This window comes from Vanacampus margaritifer, chromosome 11 (assembly GCF_051991255.1).
Source record: "Vanacampus margaritifer isolate UIUO_Vmar chromosome 11, RoL_Vmar_1.0, whole genome shotgun sequence".
NCBI lineage: Eukaryota > Metazoa > Chordata > Actinopteri > Syngnathiformes > Syngnathidae > Vanacampus > Vanacampus margaritifer.
The window spans coordinates 7,548,656-7,570,873 of NC_135442.1; the positions used below are offsets into that span (position 1 = coordinate 7,548,656).

Below are 22,218 nucleotides of genomic sequence, written 5' to 3' on the forward strand. Positions count from 1 at the left end.
CGCATCTTGCGAAACTGAAAAGAACTCATGAGTATAGCCTGTTATGACATTTGTTCTCTCCGTTTTAAATTTGGGGGAAAGCGTCATTCTATTTTGGCTCAAATGGAATTGCTCTGGTGGGATTGAGCTGTTTTCACTTTCATTTTGCCACACACGTCCATGCAAGGATGGCTAAAGTTGGCAAAAAAAAAAAAATTTAGTTTTTTACCTGGAAGAGACAATAAAGCGAACTATCTCACTAGTTGCTAAATGTTCAAAGACGAGTGGGCAGAGGTATCAAACTCTTTTAGTATGTGGACCACTAAAGTAAAACGTGTGTCCACTTCATGTTTCTGTTTCGAAGAACTCGAGTGGGCTAACATCGCCGTTCGCGACATAGCCTATACATGTGTGTATGTATACATTAGGGGTGTTAGGCTCACGATTAATCTCAAATTTTATATCTGTTGTAAATGTGCAATGAAATTTACAATATAGAATTTTCATACTCTTATCATAAAAGTGGAAAAAATGTTAAACTGATAGAAATATGGCTGCATCTTTTAGTCATTGATACAGTAATTTCATAATAATTCATAAAATTTAGTTAAAATTAAAAAGATGTACTATACTGTAAAAAAAAAACAGATGTGATATTGATTTGTGTTGAGGTCATTTTTCTGCCACTAGACGGCATAACTGCATTTGTAAGATGTTGACAGCTCAGTGCATTTTTCTTTTTATATTAAGAGCTATTCATCTTTAACATGAAATAACTTTTCTGCACATTTTTAAAATGGTAAAATACAACCTGACCCCAGTCCCCACAAATCTCTCTCTCTCTCTCTCTCTCTCTCTCTCTCTATATATATATATATATATATATATATATATATATATATATTTATATATATATATATATATATATATATATATATATATATATATATCAGGGATGTGATTTTTCTGCTAATTCGCGGAATTCCGCTTTTTTTTATCTCCCCCCCCCAAAAAAAAAAATTCCGATTTTTTTTATTTTTTATTTTTTTTTTAGTAGTTCATTGTGTATGCACATGACTCCGACAGATAACATCTTCTGCTATAACAAAGACATTTGTGGTATGCTCTAATATGAGTTACTTTTCATTTGGTCATGATACAATTATTTGTTCATATGTTCATTTGTTAGATATGATGATATTCTCAGTGATAGTTTTTAAAAGCAAAGGCAGTCCAATGTTTTTGAATGTGACTGATTTTGAGTTGACTAAAACTGCCATTTTATATGGGATAGTTCAATATACATTGAAAATTTATGCTGTTGTTTTGTCTATTTCTTTGTCATGAGAGTGCATTGAAAGTACTTAAAAACACGGAAAACCCATGAGTCCCCCCACCAGGGCACTGCCCTGGACCTAGCTGGGTGCCAGCGGCCCCCAGACCCCCGGCTAAATTTTCAGATAATTTCACTTTGGTCAAATCACATCCCTATATATATATATATATATATATATATATTTATATTTATATATATATATATATATATTTATATTTATATATATATATATATATATATATATATATATATTTATATTTATATATATATATATTTATATATATATTTATATATATATATATATTTATATATATATATATATTTTTTATATATAAATATATATATAAAAATATATTTTTTTTTATATATAAAACCTCTGCCTAGGTCTAATTCGCAAAAACATTCTAATGTCCGTCATGGCGGTGGTGCTTCTAGAGTTATTAGTTTTTAGGTGGTGAGAACCACTCCTTTAATCATTTGGTTCCAATTTCTCTCGAGCAATGTAATGACTATGTGGAGCACTCTGAACGCAACCATTTATCATATGTAAAGTGCCTTGAAATCGCGGTCAAACGGCAATTAAAGTTGCTGTAACATAATTGCATACTCTAATTACTATTATCTCACAAGTAAGAGCATGAATATTAATCACAGCAAGCTGTACATTCGGCCCTACCAATTAAGTCGCCGACCACGATAAGGAAAACGTCTTTTTACACTCAGTAAACCACATCGGCACATTCGTTTGTAGTGGTGTCTGTGGCCAAGTCCATTTCTCAGTAACTAACGCTCACCCCCGAGAGAAATATCGGACTCCTTAGCTGCTAAATGCACCACAGTATTCTGTAATTATGTCATTGTGCCATTTGGTGCTGGCATCAAAGCAGCGAGAGAAGACTGAGGGCCGCTGAATCCCTTACAAAAAAAAAAAAAAGAAGAAGAAGAGTTTTCAATTATTTACTTAATTCTGAAAAGTAGAGCAGATCAAACAATGTTGTCAACCACGTCGGACACCAAAGAATGAATTGCTATGTATCGTGCAGGGTAGGTAAGCCCAATTTAGTTGAACCTTATTTGACACATCATCTTTATAGGATTTCATTTCGAGTGCAATTACAAGCCTACTGCAAGCTGTACATTCAAAGCCATCCAACATGCATTGAATCTTTTTTTTTTTTCACTTCGGCATGTCACGCCCCTCCAACATTTTTGTGTTTTTGTCAGTGCTTGTCAATTACAATCTTCTGCTAACTATATTGTCTCTCTGTAATCGACTGTACGCGGAGAGATAATTGCACAGTAGTAACAGCAATCAGTCTGCCGCTGCTGAATAGGCATGAACAAACACCCAGATGAGGTCAAAGAACTCAGCGGTAGATTATGGCTCATCTTGGCCTGTGTTTCACCCCTCATTTTGGCGCAGACTCGTTTTCCCTCAGCGCGTGTTGCTCTGTAGCCTCCTGGTGGTTGTTGGCTTTATTTACCGAAAGAGCGTCTTGTGAAATGTTTGAAATTAGGACACTAAACCACAGTTGTCCAAAAGGTTTCCTCCGATGGCGGAATGCAGGAAAAAAAAAATCAATGGTTGCACAGAAAAGGACATTTTTCACACTTAAACCAATCCAATTATATTCCCATTAGGGTATATATTACCTCAGTGATAAACAATTTTTATATTTTTCCTCTATTGGCCAGTCCCTAGGTGGGTATGTTATGTCTATTATTGGCCAATCTAAAGTGTTGAACGTGGTTTGCTCTTTTTGACGATGCAATGTTAATGGCCCAACAACCAAACTTTTTTTTTGTTTTTTTTTGAAGATACTGCCAGTGAAATAGCTATTTTGGAAAACAGCTATGTCTCTGCTTTCTGTCAAAGACTCTGTAAAGACAATTTGTTTTTACATACATTATACAATACGTGTTTGACGATAATAGATAAAAACGTCCTTTTGCTTACTTGCTTAGTCGTTAATACTTGGGCCTTTTATCACTCCGGCGTTCTGTTAGCTAGAATGCTAAAAAAGCATCTCCCATGAATGCCTCAATTTACAGAATAGCTCGACGTTTTTAAATTCCCAAAATTACTTTGCGTTAATCAAGCTACCATAATATGTTGACAGGGAGTCGCAATTAATCGCAAATTAATTTTACATTATATCTGTTTTAATGCAATAAAATATTGATTTCAGGTTTTTCCATATTCTTGTTAAATAACATAAAGTGGACAGATTTATATACAGTCATTTTATAGTAAGTAATTCATTAGGTTACGTGAAGTTAGAGTTAAAAGGAGTATGAAACTCATAGATTTATCTTGAGGTAAAAAAAAATTGCCACTTGGTGATATTAGTGTTTCATGTTGGAAGTTGGTGACAGGAACATTACATTAAAAAAAAATTTTTTTACAATTTTTTATTCAAATTCAGAAGAGAAGCCGTAGTTTGGACACAAGTAGACCATTCTTGAAAATAATCAATATGATTTGTCGCTTCCAAAAATTAATTAAAAATTAAGAATACTGTAGTAGCTTTACATCCCATTCGTTAATCACAGTCTTGGAAGAAAAAAAAAATCAAGCAAGCTGCATGTGTGTGTGTTTTTTTTGGGGGGAGACAGTAACTAAGCAGAGTGTGCAAATAAATACGCTTCACATCAGCGTCGCCCGCAGGGCACAGCGTCTTGTTTGGAGTACGGAAGGATAGGTGCAAACTCATAAAGCTCGTATACTTATGGGGCACATAAGTAAACTGGCCGGCCTTTGTGCCTGTTGCCTAGTTACCGCCTACACAATGTTCCCTGAGTTTTATTTTGTATTCTTCTACAGCCGTGCTGAGAGGGGTTGAATCATCCTTACTGCAAACTTGCACGTGTCGATTATGTCATTTGGGCTTGACGTCGTCGCTATTAGTTCACATAGAATGGGATGCAAAAATGTACAAGAAAAATAAAGACATTAGGGACATATGGAAGGCATAGTGCTCATTTTCATTGGATGTGATAGCTACTTTCATTGTCTGCATTTAAAATACATTTCAAGGCACTTTGTTTTCTTCATTAAATTTTCACCAATGTTGACGTGTCTTAGTTGTCCCTGTCTACTCCATTTTTTTTTTTTTTTGCTGCTTTCATATATTTGAACAGCCTCCTTTTGATTAAATTTTGATTCCGCATCTATTTGCTATTCATAAGATGTGTCCTTCACAACTCAAACAGAACAAGAAAAGTATACTGAAATATTTTTCCACTAATATTTCCTTTGAAGAATAGATGTGCTTTATTGTTCCCGCAAACGTTGTCAATCTTGGGAGATGTCAACATGTTTTGAAAGTTGGCTATACAGCACATCGGGTGACCATGAAGGAACGCTACAGTGTAAATACACAAGAATATTCTAAAGAGCGCTATTATACAGTAGAATTGATGGTTATGAGCAACAGAGGGCTGCTTCTGAAGTCATGATGGATGCAGTAATAGCAGTTATTATTTCCCACGTGCTTATTTGAAGACATGACGTGGCAAATGTTTGTAATATGCTGGGATGATGGAATCTTAAGCGTAAAAGAAATAAAGCTATAAAGCAGCCTCATCTCCATTTACTTTCATACAAAGCTATTATATAGAGTTAAGACCGGTGAAGGTCGGTTAACATTGAATATTTTATATAATACTTATTGCAATAATTTATGCATTAATAATTTACTAAGTGGCAAGCGCCTACTTTCCATTCGCCATCTAAAAATGCATAATTGTACATTATTTCAATGTATTGCATGGGCATTCTCCACTTAACTCATTCACTGCCATTGACGGCTATAGACGTCAAAAATTCATTAGGACTATTTTTATTAGTTTAACATTTTTTCCCACTTTTGTTAACAAGAGTTTGAAAACCTAGAATTTTTCTATTGTATTAAAACAGATTTGAAAACAGAAAATTTGTGATTAATCGTGAGTTAACTAGTGAAGTAATGCGATTAATTACGATAAAAAAGTGTAATCGCCTGACGGCCCTAATTTTTAATAATCTTTTCTTAATTTTTTTTTAAAAAAGTTTATTAATTTAATTTTTAAAAAGTTTATTAATTTAATTTTTTTTTAAAGAAAAGTTTAATAAAAATTAGGGGCATCAGGCGATTCAAATTTGTAATCGTAATTAATTGCATGACATCACTAGTTAACTCACGATTAATCACAAATTTTACATCTGTTCTAAATGTACAAAAAAAATCTAGGTTTTCATACTCTTGTTAACAAAAATTAAAAAAAAATGTTAAACGGAAATAGTTCAAATGAATTTTTGACGGCTATAGCCGTCAACGGCAGCGAATGAGTTAACTATGAACATTCCTTCTTCGATAATCTAATGAATGTTAAATAAATAATCTAAGCCTACCATACGGCCCCCGTTGGAGGACGTCACGTTTGATAACACCAACGCAACAGCACCGTGTGATTACTCCACTGGCCAACCGTGCTGTGGCTGGCGGCGCCATGTTTTTGACACCATCCACGGCCTTTCCCACCTGGGTGTGAAGGCCTCCACAAAGCTGGTGGTTTGTCTGGTTGGCTCCCAGAAGAGACATGACGTGGGCTGGCTCCGGCATGGCACGCCTGCGCGCCAGGGTTCAATGCCATACCAGAGCCCTCGTTGGCACCATTCTGAGGCGTTTTGACCTCCCTCTTTTGATTTAATTTATTTCCTCACCATGGTGGACAAGACCACCAGGTGGCCAGCAGTTGCTTCACAAACCAAATATGACATGGAGTCGAAATTAAATGCTGTCTTGTTACTATAGAAATGAGTGACATAATGTGTCGATCACAGATGGTATTTTCAATGCATCTGCTCACTATCTGACAGTCATTTAATAATGAGGCCTGACATAATGCTCTCCTGATTAGCCGACATGAGTCACTTCATATGACACATTGATGGAGCTGGCCACTTCTCAAATCATTATTGGATGCATACGCTTCAAGCTGATCCGCTCATGAATTGGTGACATCTGTAATGCAATTAGGGTACGCACATTTAGGAAACGGAGATCTTTTGCTCTTTGTTTGGGGAAAGGCATAACTTGAAAGAAGCAATGAGTATTAGCTAAAGCTCGCAAACTAATTTTTCATCACATAAAAGAAAAAAAAAGATAACATTTCGGATTATGACATTCCTTTACAAATCCCCCCAAAGTCAGTTGGGTTGGGTTCTAGCTAATGTACAGCATCTGTAGCTAATGCTAATTTCCAATGCTCATCCCTTGAAGGCTTTTAGTTAAACACAGAAAAAAAAACTGCATTTAAAACATAAGAATGTTCTATGCGGCACCACTAGACTAAACACAGTATTCTGATTAATATTGTATTTGTGGAATATGAATTAAGCAGCAAAATCCACCCATTTTTATCCATATCTGGGGGCAGCCATTTTGTCACTTGCTGTCACCTGAAAATGACATCACAGTTAACGACCAATCACCTATTCTCTGAGTTTGGTCATGTGACATTTGTAAGCTCAGGTAACAGACACAGTCCTGTTATCTAAATTATTTTTATTTTTGTTTTAAATAGGCCTACCATTGACAAATCACTTTAGTGTGCTTAGTGTCACTATTGGCTATTGCCACAAATATTTAATGAAAATGCTAATGCTATGCTAAAATCTCACTCCTGTTACTTTCAGTCCTGTTAATTAAGTGAGGAGTTTCCGTACAATAAATGATGGGCCAATACAAACTATACACTAAATTTTGTTTAAAAAAAAATCAATAAATAGATGAATAAATAAATACATTTAAATTAATTGATTATCAAATCAAAATTGAAATTATTTTAGTTGTAAATAATTATTAATTATCCAAATATATATGATATAATCGATTATTAATGAATTTAAATAAATAATATAATAATACATTTATTTATTAATTATATTACATTAAAATTAAAACAATTTAAAAGTAAAATAAAATTTGAGTAGCATATGACCAGATTGGAGTTGAAAAACTGATTGACCTCATCATCTCCCATCACCATTTGTTTGATATACAATTTGCAGATAAGGCCATTAAAAAGCAGATATTGATGCTTGACAACAACCTGCAGGGGTCCTTAACACATCACGGAGATCTGTAAATAAACGTCTTGTGACCGACAAATATTCACCGCTGACATTTAAGCATTGAAGCGAGATCACAATCTGCCGGCGCTGAAGAAGAGCAGCGTTTTGCGAGCTGCTCCTGTTTCCTCGAACGGAACGGTTAACCTTTGCCTTTCCATTTAGGTTTGTTGAATATGTTGATGAAATTAGCCTTTGTATGATGTGTTTATACTGCGGCCGGTGAGTCAACCGTAGCTTGGAGCAGATGGTTGTCGGCGTGTGCGCAAGGTACGCTTGATATTCATCAGGTGATTTGACCTCCGCCGTCATGTGCCCCGCTCCCGGGTCACCCTCGCATAATGAATAGAAATGCCAAAACAAGACAAAAAGCCCTTTGCCGATACTCCCACTTTTGCTCGGTTGTGCGAGATCTCGTTGGTGGAAAGCGGGCCAGTTGAGATTCTCTCTCGTTAAGGTTTGGCTCAAATTGTATCATGTATGCTAATTGCGTTGAATAATTTGGATTGCATTGGATTTGGGTGAATGCATGTGGAATGTGTTAGATATTATAACATTTTTAATACTTCATTTTATTTTATTAACCGTTATTAACATTCCAATTCTTTATATTAACCTTGTCGAAATGTTTTGTGTCCTTAGTAGAGCAGAAGGTGTTGATCTCGGTATAATTTGACCTTAAGCTGGGACATACTATTTAGTCTAAAAAAGTTCCTTCTCAGCGTTTTGTGCGAAAACACATTTAGCCCTTGAACTAGAATTTGTCTTAAAAACACCCAACTGACCTTGTTTACGCCATCTGCTCATGGAAAAGTACTCAGAGATATGTTTTGTCTACAAATAAAAGAGAGGAGGTCCTAAAATTATAAAAGCGCGCACGCACACACACACGCACACACAAAGCGTCCACCTGGTACACTGTACTCGTATGTATGGATGTGATACCTGTGAGAATGGGTCACCTGGCTGCGTTCCCACAACATTAGTGGCCTACGAGTGCGCATGTGCTAGCGTTAGCACTAGCGTTAGCACTAGCGTTTTTGCTAGTCTGTCATAGGGGAGTTTTACAAGAGCATACATTCATTTGGGGTACTTGAAACAGTGTATTTATATTTGCTTTTCACATTTGCGTGTGTGTTTGCGTGTCCGAATGGGAGTGTCGGGGGTGCTTGGGGAAGCTAGGCCAGGTGCTTTAAAGAAGACTCATGATCTCTTCACTAATTAAGTTTACGCCGTGGGTGTGTGTATGTGTGTGTGCGCGACAGAAAGAGAGAAGCAAATTTCAGAGCTGTTGAGGCTTCTTTAGAAATACACAAATTAAACTGAATTTCCCTGTGATCATTGTCGAGTTGTGATTACGCACTTTTGCAAATAGTGGCCTCCTTCATAATTTGTTCCGTATCTCGATTAGTCGCACGGTGCATTGTAAACAAATAAAACACCCCCCCCCCCCCCACGTGAAGCCTCTTTGTTGCCCTCAAGAGAAAAATATGAAACAGCAGGACAATATGTGGTTTTAATTACCTTCTACTATACCGTAGATGCCATTCCAAGCGGAACAGTTCAGTTCAGTATACACAAATGGCTTTAAATATGCTCTCTATCATATCGGCTTGTAATTAGTTTAATCTGTGACACCACATGGATAAAGACGATACCTGTGAGAAGGTGTCCCCCTGCTCTGTTCCCACTGCAGATTGGATTAGTGGCCTGCTGAGCATTTGTGTGCGTGTGTGTGTGTGTGTGTTTCTGGAGACATACTGTATTGTGTATGCTGTGCGACTACAGGTTGTACAGTACATTGCTTTGACCCGCAGTGAACTCAATTCAACTCACTTTACTATAAGCATCAGTTTGGGAGATAGTGAGCAATTCTTCGAAACAGTGGTTTAACATGCCACACTGTTATTCCACCCCACCGCCCCCAATGGTTTATTCTGCCCTCGCTACATCGCCACTATGGCTAGACATAGATAGATAACTCCTTCAATTATAATACCTGTTGATATTTTTTGCACTTTTATTCATCATAGAGATGGCTCAAAGAAGTGTAAAACTATAACAACAAACCTATAAGAACAGTTTCCATGCTACAACAAAAATGCTGTGCCCCACTTGTCTGCTATACGGTGAACAGTATGGCTATGCTAGCGATGCTAATGTTCGCGAAACATCTATTTCGATAATTTAACGTCTCTAATCTCAAATGTATTAGCTCGCATGCTAATATTCGTGAGCTAACACATGAGTATGAGTAAATATATATATATTTCTTCTATTTCAATAATTTAACACCTCTAAATGACCAGAAGAGCTATCAGTTAGCCTAGCATCTTTTACATGTTCTTCTCTTACTAATCATTGTTCTTTTTTTTCTGGAGAGCTCAGTATTGTTCATTCGGTAATTTTACCGATTTGACATGTCATCATCATTGCTCTCTCCTTTTATTATTATTATTATTATTATTTTTTGTATGTGGGTGAGTATGTGCATGTGCGTGCGAGTGACTGTGTATTCATTAGTTCACCTAAAACCTATTTAAAAATCCCATACCGTTCACCTAAACCGAACACTTCCAGCCAGAGTCGTGAGGCCGTCAGGAGACCCGAGGAAGGACCAAAGAAAAATCATTGTTCTTGATAGGTTTTGTCTACCCGCTTTGGACCTTAAGCACATCACCACCATCTACATCAATGCACGTTCCTCACTTGGATTTTTTTATTTTTTTTTACCATTCCTTTTCATTTACAGCGGATTGATTGCGTTGGCGACCGAACGGATTGATTTTCATCAGACTTTTCAGAACGATAACAGGAGTTACAAACAGTGACATATTTCGAAGTGGCAGAGCGCATCCAAAACTCCGGTCTGTGTGAGTTGCAGGGCCACAGACCGAGCTCCTGTAATCGTGAGTTGTGAGTGAAAACGTGCACGGGCTGCCAATCGGGAGCCAGCGATGCTCAAAGCTGATACTCGATGGTGCACTTCAGAAAGCAGAATTTGAAGACGCTGTTTGTGGAAATGAGAACTACAATGTGGCCACTATTAATCTGTATTCAAATTATGATGGCATATAAATTGTCTGCCGCAAGCAATTACACACTGGCTTGGTCCAATTTTCAATGCTCCTAAAATGTGTCCTTGAGCAACTGTCTGCCTTACTTTTAGATGTTTATACTTCATATCAGGGGTGTCCAATTTTTTTCTTCCAAGCACCACACACAGAAAAAATAAGCAATTATATATATATATATATAATTTATTATTTTATTAGATGCAAAAAAGTCAAGGATTTTTGCATATAATAAATAGCACTACAATCACATTTCAACAATTGGAACCCGTGGATTATATAGTATAGTCTGGCAACCACATTTTTAGGCTGACTTAAATTTCAACGGAAGTCTTCAAGTCCAATCACAGCTTAAAGGATAAAAGTATGAAATCGTGATTTTTGTGTTCCTTCAGCCTGACAGTAACCAAATGTGCAAGCATGCCCATATTGTGGAAATAAGTTACAGCAGGAGTCTGCATCTGCCATCCACACTCGTGTTTTTCCAATTCTGAGGAACGCCTCCCCCCCAGAGATTGTCAAAAGGATGCACAGCGGTTTGAAAAAAAATTTTTTTTCAAACTTGCTAGGTTGACTTTCACCAATGTTAAAAGGCAGTGAGAATGAACAATTCAGTTGTGAACAGAATACGCCGGAAAATAGTCAAGTTTGTTAACAAGAGGTGATGCTGAAATCATTTTCATATGATAATGAGGCTCAGCAGTTATTTTGGTGTCAAACACTTCTTGCTGTTGCTGTTAGAATAAAAATAATTTTATTAGGTTGTTTTTTAATTGAAAATTTAAATGCGAATGTAGAAAAAAAAAATATATATTTTTTAAGTATATCTTTTAATCAGAGTAGAGTTCTGTTCCACTACAAACGTTTGAAACATGTTTAAAATTAAAAAAAAAAAATGTAAATGTATACTGAATAAATGCTTGTCTGTTTAATGCAGCAACTTATATACAATACGGTATATATAGAGCGCAGCGCAAAAGTACGAGGCGTCTCAGTGTACAAAAATAATCCTTGGTTCAGCAGCCAGAAGGGCGATCTTTGACTGGAGTGGGTGCAGTTGGCGGAATTGAAAGAAGACTGGGATGTATTTCAAGTATCCCTCTTCGCATCACACCATCAATTTCTGTCTCTCTGTGCAATTATGGCAAGCGATGACCGAAAGTAACTGTAGTTAAAAGGAGATGCGGCGTACGTATGAAGGACACATGATGTGTTTTCCTTGCATGGAAGAGAGCCGGTTTTACGGTAGGTCCTTGTTGGTGCGACATCAACTAATGTTAATAATACAGTAAAAAACGATACATGCAGGTTTTACTCAACTATTTGAACTATTTCTTTGCACCAAAAGATCCACATTCGCTATTCAGATTGACGTTAGCCACCGAATGACCAAATCAACTTGAGTTACTTGACTTACTTTTGCCACAAAAAAAAAAAAAAAAAATCTAATTTGATCAAAATAGTAAAAAAAAAGTGCACTTATACTTTAGAGTGCTTTATGATAAAGCCATTTTCGCTTATCTCATTTAAATGTATCGGAATGTAGCCTACACCGGCGCGTCAACACACAAAAATGCTGACCTTTAACTTTAAGAACAAATTATGATTTTTCTCTTTAGTCCTGTATTAAATCCATCTACGTTACTGCTAGGCTTATCCTAGCTAGCGCTAAGCTAGTTGGTCTCTCAGGTGTAGCATCCAAGTTTACGAACTCCCTTTCGTTTTGATGCTAGCTAATGAAGAGGAATAAAATTATTTGTCCTCTTTGCGTGTTCCAAAATTTGAAGACAGATTTAATGTAAGAAAAAACACCTTTGCAAAAATGATTTAATAAAAAAAAAAAAACAGAGATCTCTGGACATCGTGACAGACTCCAAACATCACATAACAGGTGGAATTTCAGAGTGCCGAATGTGTCTCTTCCGCGTGTAAAATGGCTTCTTATAGTTAAACAGACCGCCTCTCTTTCATTTGTAGACAAAACATACTCTCTTGGTACTTTTCCGTGAGCGATGGCGCAAACAGAGTCAGGGTCAGGTGTGTATGTGTTCGAGACAGATTCTGTTCCCAAGGACCAAATGTGTGTTTTCGCACAGAACACTGAGAAGGAATTTTTTAGACCAAACAATATGTTCCAGCTTAAGGTCAAATTATACTGAGTTCAACACTACCTCACATCTACAAAACATTTCGACATTGTTAATATAAAGAATTAAAATGTTAATAATGTATAACAATGGTTAATATATGAAATAAAGAATTTAAATGTTAATAATATCTAACACTAACAGCGAGGCGTTAGCTGGCCAAATATTCCCACCACTACTTTCAAGCATCTACTTGAATGAACCGTGTACGTAGATTTCGCACATGTACGTACATCACACCTACGTAGCTAATTTCCCCGCCCATTCTCGCAGAACCCTAATATACATATATTTATATATTTTCACATATACATAAATTCAAGCACATTTCAAGCCACGTAGTTGTCTCAGCTCACAGAGAAGCATTCCAAACGCCAAAATTAGCACATCGTGCTCGAGCAAGTCGAATCACGCCCGCCACCCACGAGCTATTTTTCACCTGCTGCCCACCTCCATCAACAATAGTGAAGCAGAGCCCAGGATAAACACAAACACAGACGCAACAGAGAGCACATGGCCGACCGTGCTCCTCAGCTTAACCTTTGTCCTCGGTGATGAGTCCCGCTGTTTTAGCCCGAGCACTTTACATTCAGCGCAAGATGGACACCATACGGAGACAATGGCAACTTTCTCTTCCGCTCACTCTGAGATAATTGGCTCGCTTGGGATAAGCCTGGCCCGCCAACAAGTGGAGATTGCCGCACAATGAATGCCAGTTAGTTTTCTATCCGACCTGCTGTGATGTCATGCAAATGGAGGCAACAAGTAAGCCCCCGGAGATGCAGACTGTTGCACTTCTTGCAAACCCTACAGCTGCTCTGAACCAGCTGCAGGACCGCACCGCAGCGAATCACTCGCTAGCCTGCAATTAAGTTGAATACATTATTTTATTAGCATAAAAACAGAGTCCTGTTGTTTCTGTTGTGTGTGCGTGTGTATATATATATATATTAAGGGTGTGCCAAAAAGATTCTCATTTAGCACGATTCGAAATCGATTTTAAATGTCCCAAAATCGATTTGATTTATTTGACTTTACTTACTTTATGCTGTCTCGCCTTTGCTTGGAGCGCTGTTCATGTTGTACCCGGTTTGGCCACTGAGGGGCAGTGTGGTTCCACGCGGTCTAATACACTGTTAAGTTGTAGCCACATTAGAGAGTAGAAGGAAAAAGTCACGATCAAGTTATTCCAATAAAAGTTTGTTATGTGTTTTTTTCAGCGTGGAGCCGTTCTTTTGAGTGATAAGTGCCGTGAGTAGCGCGCTAATTAGCATTAGCGAGTCAGACAGGAGTAGATCATTACGATTCCTTGGACATCTATACATTGAAGGAAAAATCATTGTCAATGAAATCATTTTGAATAAAAAAATCTTTCTTAATCGAAAATCGATTCTGAATCAAATCGTGAGACATTCAAAGATTCCCACCCCTAATATATATATATATATATATATATATATATATATATATATATATTAGGATATTAGACAAAAAGAGAAGTTATTTTCCTGGCCTTCCAAGAGGTCATTATTTTTCAAACCACCCATGACATGTATGCAAAAATTTCTCCTCTTTGGACAGCAAAACCAAGCGACCTATTTTTATTAAATGAACCAAAACCTTAGTCGAAACGTCGCGGTTCTACAGTTACGCCAGCGCCGCGCCGACAAAGTGACAAGAGGAACAAAAAGCAGTGCTTCGAGTGCGGCAGGCTTCACACTCCATTTCAGCCGTGAGTTTTAAATGGCTGCGTTTTCCCAGACTGGAGACCTTCCGCGGAGTGATGCGCTGCTCTGCAGCTGGAGGCAGATCCCAAGGTCGCGGCCCTGAGGGAATGTGCGTTATCAGTGATTCACTTTTCCTCTGTTGCTGCAGCTAATTAAGCTCTACAGGGATAATGGCCTCCTTGCTGCCGAGAAGAGGTGCTTTAACAAGGATTTTAATGCAATGCAGCATGTGTGGTCGCACCTCTTTCTTTTTATCTCAACGTCCCTCGACGCTAATAAAACATGTTGGCAGATAGCATGATGTCTGACCATTTTAGCCGGATTTTTTTTTATTTTTTATAACACTGGGCTTTGGGAACTATCAAAAGAACACAGAGCGAGCGAGATTGATAGGTGGTCGATCAGAGATAGGTGATAGCACACTAAACAACTATTAAATAAAATGCATTAGCACTGTGAGGCTTGGATTGTTAATGCAACAGGAGAAATGTCCATTTCTAGTGCATTAAAGAAGGTCAGTCAGGGTCGCCACGGCGATGGAGGAGGCACATTTTACTTATTGCAAGCCAGTGTACCATTATGAGGGGGAAATCTTTTAAAAGGCTTTTAGCAGTCAATGCTATCAATAACTCAAATAATTTATATTTACAAAATCGATTCTGGGAGGAAGGTGACCTTCTGTATTCCACAGGAAATAATGCAGATGTAATATATACTCCAGCCGAATACAATTATTTGTAATGTGTTTTTAATATGAAAAATAGCACTCAATAATGTTGTACTTTATAAAAAAATTACGCCCTAAATTTTTAATAATCTTTTATTTATTTTTTTATTTTTATAAAGAAAGAAAAGATTATTAAAAATTAATTTAAAAGAAAAAAAGAAAAGATTATTAAAAATTAGGGGCGTCAGGCGATTAAATTTTTTAATCATAATTAATCGCATGACTTCACTAGTTAACTCTTGATTAATCACAAATTTTATATCTGTTCTAAATGTACAATAAAAAAAATTCTAATTCAAATTTCATACTTGTGTTAACAAAAGTGGGAAAAAATGTTAAACTAATAGAAATAGTTCAAATTAATTTTTGACGTCTATAGCCGTCAATGGCAGTGAATGAGTTGATATGATGCTCATTAGCTGGCTAAACATTCCAAAACATACAAACATTTCCGGGCCTCGCTGTGATGTTTGTTAGCATTAAGCTAAATTGACTGTCGTGAGTTGAAAAGAATACCTTGCAGCTTCTTTTTTTTGAAGAATTGTTCATCTGTCGACTTAACTGTCATGTTACAAGTGTAGAATGTTGTAAAGCAAAACAAATCAAAAACGTTTACTCTGATAACAAGTGACGACGCACGCGGGCGAAGTCACCCGCAACTCTACGGTGACGACAAGCAGCATAAAAATGAATGGAAAGATAGACGTCTCATACTGTGTCCACTTTCAGTTTTGTTTTCCCGAATCAATATTTGCCGTGTACGTAATCATTTCCTCAATTCCCTCTTTGGCTTTCTCTAAATCATCACTATGTCGAATGTCGCCTCAGCGGGGACCCCATAATGCGGCGCTCCATTCTCATCTCGGCTCTCGCAAAGAAGTTGGTGTCATGAGGTCGCACCCGCCCTGCTCGATGTCCTGTTCGCTTGCGTGTTGTGTGTCGAGAGGACCTTGTCGGGAGAATATATCACGCTGAGAAAACAGCAGCGGTAGAATTCCAAACAGGCACCAAGTGGCAGCGTTTTTCTATCTCGCCCGCTGTCAAAACATCAGACACTTGTCGGGGGGCAGGGAAGGGGGGGGGGCAAACACCAGGGAGGCATTCTGCTTGGTTTGGAAGGAAGATGAAGAGCTCAAGTTGTGACATCATCAACTGAGCGGATCGAGTACAGACAATGGAAAGGAAAAAAAAAAAAAATATATATATATATATTTTTTTAATAGGTTTTAGGTGAACTAATGAATGCACGCACATACACATATTCACCCACATACAAAAAATAAAAATAAAAAATATATATATAGAAAAAAAAAGGAGAGCAATGATGATGACATGTCAAATCGGTAAAATTACCGAATGATCAATACTGAGCTCTCCAGAAAAAAAAAAAAAGGAAAGGAAAATTATTATTATTTATTTATTATTTTTATTATTATATTTTATATATTAAAATATATACAAATATTATTATTATTATTATCACTTTTGCACCTTTTTTTTTGTTGGGACACATATGAGCACACACACATTCAAACAAATCAAGCATTTGTTATTTTGGAACGCGCACTGTTCTTACGGCATGACAGCCGAACCCCCTTTAATCACGCGGCACCGGGGAGGGGGCGAGGGTCGAGCGAGATCGTGTTTCTCTGCCACTCTGTACCTTAATCCTGGATTTGGAGACTGGATAACACAAAGGCCGGTACGGAAAAACACAATAACAGCGCTGGCGTGGGATTGGTAGCTTCTGGTGGATGTGAAAAAGATGGGGGGCCTCCTGGGGTGGAGTGAGGAGTCGCCGCAGGTCCTGGGTGGGGAGAGGGTTTGTGTGTGTGGGGGGGGGGGTATAAATATCTGCAGGAGGATGCAAAGTCTCCAGGGGGGTGACAGATGCTCACTTACCTGTTGATAGGGTTGAGGAAAGGGAGTTGGGCCAGAAGTATTATGCAAAACTCAAATTGAGGAAATATTAAAAAGTGGAGGGTGAAAAAAGGGCAAAAACATGCCTCATATCAAGTGCAGACAATGAAACATTAGCAAAGGAGGGAAAGGGATGATGACTTGAGAAGGGCAAGTTAAGATCGCAGATAAAGTGGATCACAACCGACGACGTGAAGAGGCCAAATGGCGTCACAGGCTTTCGCCGGTGACTCTTTCTCGCCTCTGGCAGGAGATTCTCCTCTGCCAATTTTCATGCACCACAGCTCTGTCGGGGACTGCCTGCCAAGCACCTCCCACGGCCACAGCATGGTCTCTGCAGGTAAGTGGGCCGAGCGCTGGATTATTAAAGTCACCTTTTAGCCACTATTTGCTTTTTTTTTTGGGGGGGGGGGGGACATAACCACCGTGGAAGATAAAACTCTTCTCACTCATGCAGTATGATAACACATATTTTGTGACTGGGTAGGATTACTTGAATGCTTTAAATATAGTATTTAGTATTCACAATTGAACCCGACATTTTATATATATATATATATATATATATATAAATATATAATCTGTAATTTAGGATCTACATCTATCATAGAACGCTTTGCACCACATAATATTTTCAACTTAAATCAAAGTGATGAGGCTAACAATTAGCCACCTAAACAAAACAAGCTAGCTAACCACACATGTAAATTTCTAATGAGAATATTCATTTGTTGTAGAAAAATTTTTTTTTTCAAATCATACCACATGATGTCAAAATATAACCACTCCAGAAAAAAAAAAAATATATATATACGTATATATATAAAACCACTACATACCACTATATATGTTGGTTGTTATATGTATGTGTTTATCTTGCATTGGTTATACATTGACCTTAAAAGTAGTAAATAAAATAAATCTTCGTCTAATGACTGTCACAATATAAATAAATATTTTATTTTTATTTTATTTTATGTATATAAATATAAACAGCCTTTTCACTGTATTAAAATACATGTAATTTAATTTCAACAGCGGGTTTTTTAGTAAGCATATTTGAGTAGTTTGAAAACTGCTATACTACAAATAAAATATTTTACAGGACTAAAACCTTTGACTTGTTTTTGAGGACTTTTGCCTATTATGCTACTGCAATAATATTAATAAAGTGATTTTTTAGAAGTTACATGGAGTAAAAGTTTATGATAAATGAATAATGAAAAGCGCTAGCAAGAAATAAAAACGCTATCTTGCACTAAATGTGTGTTTTTTTTCTTTAGTGTCATCCGGGCTGTCCCTGGGTCAGCCATCTAAGCGTTCCCAAATGCAGCTATCCGCAACCTCTTTGGGAAACCCGCTCAGCAACGGCCCCCCCAGCCTCCATTACCCGGTCACCCCGTGTCATTACAGCAACCAGCAAGCCACCTATGGCATCATGGCAGGTAGGTTGGCATGATGCTCACTTATCGATCAAAATTGAGGTTTGAGTGTGGACAGTTTGGTAAAAATAAGTGTTTTTTTGTAATGTGCTGTATATTTGGGTTGAGTGTGACGTGTTTCTGCCATTGACAGTAAAAAAAACGTTGCTGGAGAAGCCCCATTATCTTGAACAGCTCACGCAAGAATGACTCAGCGTTGTGACATTTCTGACTAAATGTGACATACTTCTGCAGGCACACAAAAAAGATTTTTTAGACAGGAAAGATACTGTAAGGTTATTGTTCTTTTAAAAACGTCCACATCTCCCTTCAAAAGTTTGTATTTTCATCTATAAAACAATATTGTCCTATTAATGAAAATTCCAATCTACTTAAAAAATACTGATCAGCATATATATAGAATATAATGCAATGCACATTGAGAAAAAAACCCTCTTTGGTTAATTAAGGGACCGTAATTGCAGAATTAGTATTAAAAAAATATTTAATAATAATAATAATACTAAAATAATAATAATGAATAAACCAACAGCAATATTAAATAATCGCACGCACATACAAAAAAAAAAGAAAAAGAGAAGAAAAAAAAAGAGAGAGCAATGATGATGACATGTCGAATCGTTAAGATTACCGAATGAACAATACTGAGTTCTGTCTAACAACAATAAAAAAAAAACAATATTAAATAATCAAAATAAAATATTTATTTATAATAATAATAATAATAATAAATATATATATGTATATATATATATAAAATCTCGCGACCCTTGTGAGGACGAGCGGTTAAAATGGATGGATGGATATATAAATATAATTATTATAATTATTATTTTTATTTTTTTAAGTAAACAAAGAGGGGGAAAAAAGTCTCAATTTTCTCCAGAATATTCTCAAGAAGGGAATAATGCAATCGAAAGAGGCGAAAGAGAGAACAAAGAAAGTCAGTAGGAGCTGCTGCAAGTGATTCCAAAACTTGTCTAGTAGATGAAATCAATACTCAAATTTTCATAGATGATCTCCCTCACCATTCCGTAAACTTCCAATCTCTGCTCTGACCTTCCCGTGTGACGTTTGTATGTCACGTTTGTACTCTTGTTTTGACTCCAGCTTGTGTGGATGGACCTTACAGTGTCACGCTAACAATAACACAATTTCATCTCTTGCCTCTGTGTCCTTTCCGACAGCTCAGGAAATGCTCTCGGCAAGTATTTCTCAGACGTGCATCCTGCAAACATGTGGCGTCCCCCCGCCGAACATGGTGAGCGCTGCAAACCCGCTGCAAGGTAATCGCACAGTTCCATCGGTTTATCTCGAACCGGAAGCATCAGTGTAGTTGTTTGTTTTGATCGATATCAATGGGAGGAACTTCCCAGGGTGGGGATTTTTGTCTGATTTTATCATTTACAACTTCAGCTCTTTCAATTTGTCAACAATAAATGGTGCGATTAAATTGTACCTTTTGGCCAATTTATTTATTTTTTTTATTCCTTGTTAAAATCATACAATTTGAGTAAAATGAATGTCATTCTTGACTTGATTTTTCCAGCAGATTAGATTAAAAACTTCCGTGGCAAAATGGCTGCCCCCTGAGATAAATAAAAACGGCTGGATTTTGGATTTTTTCGAACCCGTAGCCTTTACATATAGTATAAAATTGGCCGTGAACAAACTACAATATTGCTAAAATCCAACAAGACCTCAGGGTAAAATTTTTACATCAATTTCAGAGCGTTTGAGATTTTAAGACAGACCATGGAGCAGAGTTTTTTTATGCGCCATAAACAAACTGAACAGTGTGTTATTGAATTGTTCCCCGGTGCAAAAGCAGCATACGCTATTTTTAAAAGTTTAACCACAACCAACAAAACCTTTTCCGTGCCAGAGATCCAAACACCAACATTGTGCATTTGGAGTGATTGTCTTTATACTGTTGCCAAACGCTGTGTTATTTCCAGTTCCTTTCCTGCAGACTGCTGTAGGTGTTGATGGCTACTGTGAGTCAGCCCTGCACAATCTGCACTCACCTAAGCGTTAAAAAAAAAATAAATAATAATAATAATAATAAAGCTCAAAAGAAAACCATGAAATGTGGCATAAAAAGATTAAACAGATGCTCAATACTTTAGCAATATTACAAATGATTTACTTGGAAGCAATTCAGTTCTACACCCCAATATGAAACATTATTAACTCATTCACTGCCATTGACGGCAATAGACGTCAAAAATTCATTTGAACTCTTTCTAGTAGTTTAAAAATGTTTTTCCCACTTTTGTTAACAAGAGTATGAAAACCTAGGAAAAAAAATATTGGACATTTATTTAGAACAGCTATAAAATGTGTGATTAATCGTGAGTTAACGATTGAAGTCATGCGATTATTTACAAATAAAAATTTTCATCGCCTGACGCCCCTGATTTTTAACTCTTTGACTGCCAGACATTTTCAGAAAAGGGATGCCGTGAGTGCCAGCCGATTTAAGCATTTTGACTGATCTTTCAAGGTCCACAGAAAATTATGTGTTTGGACTATGGAAACACAAATACTATCAAATGAAAGATTGGACTCTCATCTTCCATCAGAAAAAAAAAGTTTGTTTCTACCTTATTCCGTTTTTCAGTAATCAACAATAGAAAATGGTTAGTTTCACCTCTGTTTGGAAACAAACGTCTTATAACGTCTTTGGCACTCCTCCATAGGATTTTACTAAACGTTATTTAACATTTTTGGCAGTCAAAGAGTTAATAATCTTTTCTTAAAAAAAAAAAAGATTATTAAAAACAAAATGTGTAGGTTTTCATACTCTTGTTAACAAAAGTGGGAAAAAAATATGTTCAACTAATAGAAATAGTTGAATTTTTGACATCTATTGCCGTCAATGGCAGTTAATGAGTTAAATTAGAGTAAACATTGTTTAATTTCTAATCCAGCGCTCATTTTGGATCTGATCTAATTGAGCGTCAGCTACTGAAATAAATATTCAGAGAAGGTAAAGAAAGAGAAGAAATAAATGTTTTATTGAAAGACAATTTCAGTCATGTGGAGCGGATGGAATACGACCTGAAGCTGGAGGTCAAGTACAATTAACCTTTGCCATAGAGGTAATAACATTAATTATTTTAACAAGACGGGGCCGGACGGTAAATATTATCTGGAAAGCTCAAATGAAAATGAGGGCAAAGTGACCCTATGAATTGTTATGCACTGTATCAAAGTCCTGCACAGAAATATGACATCATCAAGATCAAATATCCTCCAAACAGGGAACATGAGGCCAACAAATTATCTCTACTGTTTTGTTTTTTTTTTGGTGATTTTATTCCCACTACATTAACAACAATAACGTGATGAATGGTAGCAAATCGAAGGACTGAGGAGCAGATATTGGAAAGAAGCACGAGGTCAAAAACGCATTAAGTGGATTCAAGTTCATGTAGTAAATTGACTCAGAAGAGTCGAACAAATTAAAGTTGAACCCGGTGGTCAAAAAACATCATCACACAAAGTGAGGCGTAAAAGGATTACTTATTGTTGCGACCTTCAAGAAGCAAGGTGTTCAAACATCAACACATTTTATCATCATTTTCCTTGCTTATATCATTTAGACCATTAGCCTCAAACTGAAGTGCAGTAAATTCGGCAAATGGTAAACAACAACAATCACGATGCCACTTAGAGTAGCAGTTCATGTTAGCCTCCGAAACCTGACTTTTTTTTTTTTAGTTTTCTCCTCCAGCTAGTAACACTA

General features: G+C 36.8%; 1 protein-coding gene across 5 annotated transcripts in view; it reads left to right on the top strand.

Annotated features, from left to right (window-relative positions):
- pou1f1 (POU class 1 homeobox 1) overlaps positions 1-22,218 on the top strand; it is a 76,559-nt gene that overhangs the window by 48,403 nt on the left and 5,938 nt on the right. For 4 of the 5 annotated variants that reach the window (XM_077579096.1, XM_077579100.1, XM_077579097.1 and 1 more), the window contains 2 exons: positions 18,309-18,470; positions 19,655-19,753. In XM_077579096.1, coding sequence (XP_077435222.1) covers positions 18,309-18,470; positions 19,655-19,753 — 261 coding nt within the window. Of the gene's footprint in view, positions 1-16,944; positions 17,366-18,308; positions 18,471-19,654; positions 19,754-22,218 lie in introns of those variants that run through there. The other variant, XM_077579098.1, reaches the window with a different exon arrangement.